This window comes from Macrosteles quadrilineatus, unplaced genomic scaffold (genome assembly GCF_028750875.1).
Source record: "Macrosteles quadrilineatus isolate MER2022 unplaced genomic scaffold, UCM_ALF_1.0 Scaffold_9__3_contigs__length_116548681, whole genome shotgun sequence".
In the NCBI taxonomy this organism is placed as follows: domain Eukaryota; kingdom Metazoa; phylum Arthropoda; class Insecta; order Hemiptera; family Cicadellidae; genus Macrosteles; species Macrosteles quadrilineatus.
The window spans coordinates 44,157,928-44,168,099 of NW_026542602.1; the positions used below are offsets into that span (position 1 = coordinate 44,157,928).

A 10,172-nucleotide genomic window follows, 5' to 3' on the forward strand; every position below is an offset into this window, starting at 1 on the left:
CATACGGTTTAACTCATAATAGTACTAGAATGGTAATTGATTACCTTAGTAATCATTTAAATTCACGTCGTAACCATTGTTCATGACAACAATGGAGACTTGGATAGGTCTGACTGTCATTAATTCACTCATCTGGGGATATTAAATTACTACTGAGGTTTGTTTTGCAAGCATTTAATCCTACAAATAACGTTAAACTAATTTACTTTGGATGGCATAAGTAGACCCTTAGTCCTATTGTTAACTATATGCCTGATTTTAGCGAATTTCCCACATAGGAAATATGCTAATACCGTAGGTCTCATAGTAAGACCTGGACCAGGGACTAATTTACTTTTCGTTTTGAGGTCCCCACAGGCTAAAAATATTATCCGTTCAAATTCATATATAAATATATTTACAGGATATGTGTCTTTTAGCACGATATCTCGAGCAAAAATGATCGGATTTTGATGAAATTTGGTATAAACGTGTTAACTTACACGTTAACACGTTAAGTTTCTTATTCGATCGAGTTCACGAACCAGCATGATTAGACTATGGACACTTGGTTTGGGGGGGGGGGGGTTTGTGAGGTAAAATGCGGTTTTCCCATTTTCACTCTAGAAACTTAACCTTTAGTAGTTTTTTTCCAAACCATTTTTTAGAGCTCAAAAAACAGTGAAGTTGTATGCCTAACGGTTACAGGGAAAATCTAAAAAAGTGTAAATTTTAAATTACTATTTTATTTTTATGGAGAAAATTAACTGATGTAGCTTTACTTGTCTACGGACGTATTTTAATGGAATTTGGAAAATTTGTCTACTTTATACTAAACTATCAATATTTCAATATTTCAATTTGCTGCGGTGGGGTGTTTTAATATTGGGCAGCGAGCTTTTTTAATGGTAGATTGTGGGATTTCAGTCACTGAGATCCTGAGTTCAAATCTCACCAATCACCAATGTATTTTATCTAAGTGATAATGCGACTCAGCCTAGGTCTAAGAGGGACTGAGGCTAAAGTAATGTGGAAAAAATCCCAAGTTAGAACTACAGGATAAAAAACTCATTATTTAACAGTTTTAAATAGTTTCTAAAATAAGAATACTTTAAAGAAACACCTTGACAAATGTCGTAGTTTCAAAGACGTGGAAGGTAATATTAAGTTAGCAAACTACAGAAGGAGCTGTCAGCAAAAACTTGAAGTTTTCTTTCAAACTTTGAACGAATTCAAGAACTATATTTATGTTGGGTAATCTAAACTTTTATATTTAAGTGCAACTCCTTAAACATTGCAATTCTACACCGCGTACTCTGCCCAAAGACTTAAGAAATTATGGAATTTCCAGATACTGTAAGATGATTAGTTGTACCTAGACATTCCATACCCATGTTAAAGCTACATAATTTCTGTTGATTAAACGAACATTTTAACCAAGTCAACCTGATGGAACGAGTACTGATGCCATAGCAACTGTTATGACTCATTTACTATATCAGCAACAAAAATATGGAGAAACATAGCATTTTATACACTATGACTTATATAACTGACTAGCTCAAACAACTATGTTCTTATTTAGACAACAAAAATGGCAACAGCTATTCCATACACATGGGATATCTACTTCAGTATCCAATAGTTAATGGTTATACCATACTATGGCGAATGGTATGAAGCATGGCCATCTCCAGAGACAGCTAAGTATAAAGTCACTAACTATATAAAGTCGATATACAAAACGAGACTGTGGTTGACCTGGTCGTTAAATCACGTGCCTTCTGTTCTGGGGGCACATGTTCAAATCCGATCGATAGAAGTAATGTCATAATGATGTAACCTCGAAGTTCGGAGATAATCTTAAGCTTCTAGTCCAATCACTACTATGTATGATCGCCATTTCATTGAACAGTATTAACAGGATTAACACTTAGATGAGCAGAATTGTTTGTGGTGAAGATCACTCAACAAAAATCCATTAAATATTATTTAGTTACGGAAATTAGAAAGAAATAATTCCTGTGAAGGTGTGTCCTACAATTAACCCGTTTATTTGACATTTCGTTTAGGTTTATTTTTTTTTAATAAAGCGATTATTAATCTTTCAAGACTGTTCCTAACAAGTTATGAATCATACGCAAAAAATTGTAAATCATACGTAAACGAAAAAAAAATTTTCAAACAAAATAAATAGGTTTTGTTCTAAAACGGAACTACTTACAAAATATAGATGGCTATTTTGATAAATCTTTTAGCGAATTTACCTAACAGGGACTAAGCTATTACGTGTAAGTCTCATGGCAATAGCTGGACCCGGGACCAATTTACTTTTTCGATTTGAGGTCCCCAGATGCCAAAAATATCACGTTTAAATTCATATCAATATGTTATCGACAACGTATATAATCAGGCATTCTTTAGAATTACTAAGCACTCTATACACTGTCTGACGCTTTTGATAAAGAATGAAATGAAATAATAATAATAATAATAATAATATAATAATAGATTTCATTCGCTGTGACTAGGCATTGTGTATAGTGTTAGGCATTCAATACAGTGAGTAAGTAAAAAAATGTAAGAATTGGTTTTATTTCTAAAAATCAAGAATAATTTATTTTTAATGCCTTATAAACGCGATATCTGCTATACGGTTCTTGCATTTCATTTTATGTGGTTGAAAAAATTAAGGACATTATTATGACTGTACAATTTTAATTAGCACTGACGTTTTGAAAACAATATGATCATCAAAAATATATAATAATTTCAAAATCTATGAATAGCTATTTTATAACTGGTGTTATACTTAATTAAGTGTTGTGCTGTAATTTAGATCAAAATCACGATTTTAAATTGCAAATCAGAAAGTTTTAATTATTTAGCAATATATTATTAGATATTTTTAAACTTGATTTACGATAATAATTTAGAGCGACAGGAGGACAAATTACTTTTGAACCGTCTAAGTCAATCAATACAACATATTGGTTCATTGAAAGCTTGACTTGTGATCAACAAAATGAAGATTGATTTTGTTTCTCGAGTTTATTAAATTATTACTCTGCAATCTCAATATAACCATTATCGTATCAAAAGTTTGCTACCACCTAATATTGTCAAAATACAAACATAACTTGTTAGAAAATAATAGTATCGAGGTATACAGTTTTGCACAATATAAATAAAATAAAATAAAGTTTTGCACAACATAAATAAATAATACATTTTGGTATTACTAATAAAACCAGTATACATTTAAATATACAAGGTTTTATTATTTTGACCTTAAAACGTTGCGGAAAGTAGTAAACAATTAAATGTATTAGGCATATGTAGTAGCAAAGTTTCTATTCATTATTTTTTGCGTATTCATTGTTGTATCCAATACCAGAACAAGAAACTAACAGTACATTATGGACATTGTGTATTAGCAATATTAAACTTACTAATAATTGTTTATCAGATTAAAAAAACTCGATCGTAAAAACATTCGTTTTTAAACTTGCACCTTACAAAAACATTTAAATAAACCCAAATCAAATTTTAACTTACTATGCAAGTTGTATATCAGAAATATTAGATTTTTTTTTTAAATATATACTTCTTTACAGGAATTAAAACTAATTTATCTCTAATAAAAAAAGAAACTTTAATCACTATATTAAAAGTTCGAGTCATAATACACTAAACTAAAATGATTATATCTTAAGCTGTTTACTTATAAAATGCAGTAATTCACCAGATTATACTTAAGTTAAAAGGGCTCTAAAAGGAAGTAAAGAAGGAAATGGTTGTCCCATCTCGGCGCTATCTGGTGTACTTTATGGTCAAAAACATTCTGTAAGAATAGCTATTTTCAGTCAGATCTTTGAAATCACCAAAGTCTGTTATATTTCTTACAAAATATTATCCATCCATATGATACGAAAGGAATTTTAACATAATGGATTTCAAAATGGTTTATTTATACAATTTATTGCAATTGGTTTTGTATACTAAAGCTACGTCCCATAATAAAAGACCTCAGTAACCAGGGTACTCCAATGAGAATTTGTTTAAACTCTTTTATAGTAAACTTTGGCTACTGAAGTTTTAGTTCAGCCTGAGTTTGAGTACACTGCTACTTATGGTATATCTTTCACTAAATGAATGCCAATAAAACACCGTATATGCTGTAGTTCGACTAGTTAGGTATTTATTCTGATTTAATTACCAAGTTGGTGTACAAAATAAGAATTTTGTACAACCACTGTATCCGTCGGATAACTCTATAAGTTTTTCTCTTATTTTAGAGTAAATTTTTTGTACTTTACCCTTTACTTGTAATACTAGAGGAAATAATTGTATACATCCTTAATAACTGTATAGATCGTTTTATATTGTTAACATTTTTAAACTTGTAAAATAACCAGAAATAAATGTGGGATATTGAAAACGCAATCTACAAATATTGGACAGACACTTCCCTAAAAATCAGCTGATAAAAGACGTAAAAAAATTAATTGTTAATGTTTTACTCAAGCTGTTTACTTCTAAAATGCAGTAATTCACAAGATTATACTTGAGTTAAAAGGGCTCTAAAAGGAAGTAAAAAGGAAATGGTTGTCTCCCATCTTGGCACTAAATATGGAATTTAGGCACAAAATTTAGGCGGTTTGAAGGGAAGTTCACCCACTACTTTTTTGCTTAATATATAATGGCACAGCTGATTTATGTTTTGACAAACATCAGCTGTTTGCTATTACCTTAAAGGTAGGTTTAAGTGGAGGGAACAGATTTTTCCTCTAAAAACGCATAAATTTTGTGAACTGAGTATAATACTTATGTTTTTGCAGGAAGCTACAAGACTAGCTCTCGTATCCGGCGACCAGTCAACCTACGCCAAGAGCATCCGCATCATGGGAGATATTTATAGAAAAAAGTCTGAAATCAGCGTAAGTTTCGTGTAAAAATATGTTAAGTAGTATAACAATATTTTATTCGTATTACTTTGTGCTTGATGTGGTGGTTAAGAACTACTGGAAGACAAAAATATTGTTTAGTTAAAAAAATTCTTTGAAAATCTTATAGCATTTAGGTGACCACATAGAACCATAGTTAAATCATAGCTAGTCAATTCTGCATGTTTAAGTCTTTTAAGGAAATAACTTCAAAAGGGGTAAAGAAACCAACTGATATGCGTAAGTAATTTATAAAATGTGTCCATGAAGACAAAATACATGACTTGGATCGATGAATATTGTAACCAACGTTCAATAACCAAAGGCTATATAGCCAATATGAATATTCTCTTTGTTGCTTGTGGTCACTTATTTAGGAATGCATTAGCCTTGTACACGATACATTTGGGCTTAGACAGCTAGGATGCTAGTGTAAAGTGGTTCAGTCGAACCTCTTCAATATACCAACTAGCTTTTAACTTAAGCGTCTGTATAAGTAAGAGCGAAATGGTCTTGCCAACTCAGATAGTAGATTCCATCTGATGAATGGGTTAACGCAGAATAAATCTATGTTTACTGGCACTACCAGTGTCAGATATGAATTTATTTTTGTCACCCCTAAACAACATTTTAAAATCCGTACACCTGCCCCAAAGATCGTTCATGGACAGGACAGTAGCACTTGGGTAATCACGCTCGCAACGTCTCGCAATTCAGTCATCCGTCATAGTCATGCCACCCTCAGACACTTTCTTTTCATGTCTCGTGCGAAACAAATCTTTCTCTTGGCTTAGGTAAAACATCTTTGACACACATTGTAGTATTCTTCTACCGATCTAATCCTTCTCAAAGGACCAAAGCTACTTACCGCCTAACTCCCTTAACTCCTTTTAACTCCCTTAAGCTTGAAGTGCCCTAACTCCCTGATTTCCTTCCAGAACGCCTACCGCCAGTACGAGAGTGCGATGAGCTCGGCGTGTGCGATGGGGGACCGCCTCTGTCAGATGGAAGCGATGGACGGAGCTGCGAGATGTCTGGAGGCACTGAGACTGCAGCAGAAGATCTGCAACTGTCGACCTCTAGAGTTCAACATAAGACTGCTGGAGGTTGCCATAGCTATAGGTGCTAAGGTATGTAACACCAACGTTATAGGTGTCACTAAAGTAAGGTATCAATCGATTTGTAATAAATATGCCATAAAAAGTTAATCTTGTAAATCTTTTGTACAAGAACGGTACATTGGTTTTGGCCTATTTAAGAAACAAAATGTTAAATGGCCATTTTGTTTCATGGTTTTAAATTCAAAGTTTAAATTTCGAATATTTTACCACTTTTTAGAAAACAATTCATAAGAAAAATAAATAAAATGGCGGCTGTGTGAGTAGCTAAGGACTTCCGGACAATTTAAATATGATATTTGGATATGTTTCTTACCCAGGAGTAATACCCTAAAATATCCGACACGAATTCTGAAACACCCTGTATAGTTAGTATATTACCGGGCAAGTGGCTACGTAATTCAAAACAACTTGTATTAGAATCAAAACTAAAAAGTCAAAAAATTCTAACCAATACAACCGTAAAACAAACTTAAGAACATTTCAAGAAACAAAAAAAATCCCCAGAGGCAACCACCATTATCCACGTAACCTTAACAAACCCATAAATTAAGTACCCTTTACTTACTTTGCACCGTGAGAGCTACTTGTGTCCTTTTTCGTGTAGCTCCTGATACGGACGGTGCGAGTGAGGCTGTGTCGGATCTACCAGAGTCTAGGGGACGAGGAACACCAGGATGAACATGCGAGGGCGGTCCAGAGCCTGGAGGAGGAGCTGGAACTGCAGTGTGGAGCGTGCAGCCTGCCTCTGGGCTTCGAGGCAGACAGTCTGGAGGCTCTGCCGTGTGCTCACATACTGCACGCCAGGTATAGCAAGCAGGAGTTGTGATGCCAGTAGCTTTTTGCTAGTTTTTTTATGGTTCGAAAGTAGAACCAGCGTTCCTTGATGGCGGTGCTTGCTATGGCCTAAGGAACCGGCTGATCTTAGTCAGTAAAAATGCTGTCATACAATTCATTCAGCACATCAACCTTCACTCATATTCACCTTACAATATAGGAGAATTAATGAACACTAATTTTATCTAGCTGCTTTAATTTTTGCTGTGTAAAGCAACACTGTATACGGACTGTAATCTTGGTATGATCAGAATGTGAGAAAACAGAAAACTAATGGGAATTTCAAGTCTAAGGCTACAAAGACTTTGGATGAAAAATATTTCTTGATTATGGAGAGAAGTCAATTTTCCTTTCCATTCACCTTCACTTACATTTTTTTTAATCCGGGGTTCAAGCTAAAGAGAATTATATACCGGAATGAACATAGCCCATGTTTAAGAAGGGTTAAAACTATGATTTTAAACGCGAATATTTTGAAATTAGAATATGTTTGTCTCGAAGCTTCTAATTCCTGTCATAAACTGACTCTCATATCTTGGTAAATAAACTAGGTGACTCACTCGTAAAAATGAATGTATACTAATCGTTATAAATATCCTCAAATAACTTGCCAGCAATAAAACTGAACTACGAATATTGCTAAAGCGGTATCTAGAAGATTTTGACCTAATAAAATATATGAAATTGGACAGCCAGTAGATGTTTCCTACTGGTTGGGTTCTAGTTTTCCGCTCTATAGCAACTTACTACTACAAGTCTTACCTAAAAATACTTTGGAGGATCGAGCCTTGAATAAGTACAGTTAGACCTTAGGAACATACAGAAGAGAGACTGAACCCACAATATTTTAGTCCCCTAGAGGACTTTGTCAAGTAATCATTTTGTAATCTCTCCTCACTCACTCTTCACTTGACAAAATCCCCCAGGGAACTAAATATTGTGTATTCAGTGTTTCTTCTGTATGTTCTAAGACAAACCTATACTTCTACAAGTTAAGCTAGCTGCTATCCTCCTAATTCCACAATTTAAAATCCTGGCCTAAAGCATTTCTTAAACAATAGTGGGAGCAGAAGGTTCCTAACCATATTACCTAACCACCAATTGTATTTCCAGATGCGCACATGAAATCCTCCGCCGGAGAGATAAGAAGAAGAAGCGCGTGTGTCCAGACTGCGAGAGAACCGTGAGTTCCCGCCTTTACCTCCACTGTGAGGACCCGCACCACTCCACCTTCAGTCTGGGCAGTCTGTCACTCCAGGCGTCCTCGGCCGTCTAACATTCGGCCCCGCCAAGCCGCAGGACCAAATACCTCACTAGCCCTGCCAGCTTCAACCTCTCCTTCGAGCAGCCATCTCAGACATCCTACTTTAGCTCTCGTTAAGTATATACAGGTCTATTGGGTGGAGAAACACGTTTGAAATCAGCTGTTACACGAGGGTTTTTGGAACCGCTCTACCTAGAATAACATACGGTAAGGGATATGTAGCTTTATGACGTCATCGAAGCGTAAATTGAACGCATTGGTTTCATTGGAGGTTGTCATAGCCTCTTCTACAAGTGTTGGTGGGTGGCAACGTTGCACCAGCCCTATTGGCATCGTATTAACTTGAAAACTTGCAAACATAAACATTGCACAGAACTTCCATTATGAATTAGTACAACAGCTGTTTCGGTGGGCCGGGGCTGCGGTGTTGCCATTTTTGTCTCACCACAGCGTTGTATTAGCTGTGCAGTTGCAAATGTTTCGAGGCAGTTTTTAAGACGATTACTTGAGAAAGAGTATTCTGTACAATTTAATTTTGTGTATTTACTCCATTGGCATACGTATTTTTTAAGGTAATGGTCTCAACCGTGATGCTTTTTCCATAAAGGCAATTTTTTGTATAATCTAAAATTGTAGACTGGACCCAATTCACAACATTCACAACATTCCAACATTCACATTTGAAAGCAAGTGCTACAAAAACTTTGCTAACATGAACAATATATAATTCGGTGATAGCCAAATATTGTTATTCTGGGTAGGAGTGTTATCCATGTAAATAAAATGGCTTAACACTACTGTCGTTAGGGTTGTGTCAGTTATTAACATACGAAGACTGTGTGGAGTGGAAGAATCCTTGATAATGTGAAACAATAGTGTAGTGTGCAACAAAAAAAAAACTTGAAGAATGTATAAAAAACATTTTAATTTCGTTTCAGTTTTTGTTTGACTAGAGGAACTACACTAACTTCGTGCACTTCATAAGTTGAAATTGAAACCACTGTATTTTATAGTTAAAAATACGAATGTTTTACAAACAGACTATTTTACAAATGTTTTTTATGGAATCAGACGAAACTTCACCGAGAGTAATAACAATAACTATGAAAACGACGTAGTAAAAATAAAGCACCTCTTTACGAAGTGAAACTGTTATTATTTTTCTTTCAAAGTACGGGTTCACTTTCTGTCAGCGTTATCTTATCACACTTGAGTCTAAAGAGAATTCAACTGGGAGAATCGTTAAACTATATTGTGTATGCAATCAGAGAAATATGAAACTAAACTCAAATTAGAAAATTACAAAATTTAAGTCGAGTTGAACAAAAACTACAGTAGAGAGTTGCGTTTGAAATCGGTCGTGAAACTTGTTTGCACATTTCTTACTGTTAAAAAGCTTCTGCTTCTATTCCAGGAAAGGAAAACTGTGATACTAAAAAAGTAAACAGAGTTTTGTTTTACTTTTACTAACGTTTTTCATATTATAAACGTCGGTCTACGTAGTCCATTCTTTACAAATATTTTAAAACGGACAATTTGGAGGTAGTATCTATTTATCAAATCTATTTTTGTAAAAAATTCAAACTACCTAACTACCTGCCGTTTATTTGCATCGAATAATTTACCCTTTAGTTTTAATGCAGTACCACAGATGTTTTCTAGAGGCAGGTCCACCCTAAACTCATTTCAGTATTATTAAATAGGTAAAAAGTGCCAAGTATTAGTTGAATTCACGAGCTATATTATTTTGATACATTAACTCGGTGCCAAAAGATTTAAGGTTGCAAAGTGGTAGGTTTTTCGTGATCAAGGCCAAATCTTAGAGTGTTTTCAGAATGTAGTACTTATGCTCATTATATTGCCGTTGCCTATGGGTACAGAAGTAGATATTCCATATTATTGACCAGCTGTAGCCGACTTGCCGACCACAATGAACTTATAAGAGCCTACAATTTAATGAGCAATTCATAAGTTTTAAATTCTCTTATTATGTTTGTTTCAATATACTTGATGGTTTTATCGTATAGC

The 10,172-nt window shown here is 34.4% G+C and overlaps 1 protein-coding gene across 1 annotated transcript in view; it reads left to right on the forward strand.

Annotated features, from left to right (window-relative positions):
- Positions 1-8,416, forward strand: part of LOC129003368 (43 kDa receptor-associated protein of the synapse homolog) — a 29,473-nt gene extending 21,057 nt beyond the window's left edge. Inside the window, exons 6-9 of the mRNA XM_054431660.1 lie at positions 4,821-4,919; positions 5,864-6,055; positions 6,651-6,850; positions 7,994-8,416. Of these exons, the coding sequence (XP_054287635.1) occupies positions 4,821-4,919; positions 5,864-6,055; positions 6,651-6,850; positions 7,994-8,156 (654 nt within the window). The 3' untranslated portion in view covers positions 8,157-8,416. The remainder of the gene's footprint in view (positions 1-4,820; positions 4,920-5,863; positions 6,056-6,650; positions 6,851-7,993) is intronic.
- The last annotated feature ends 1,756 nt before the right edge of the window (positions 8,417-10,172 follow it).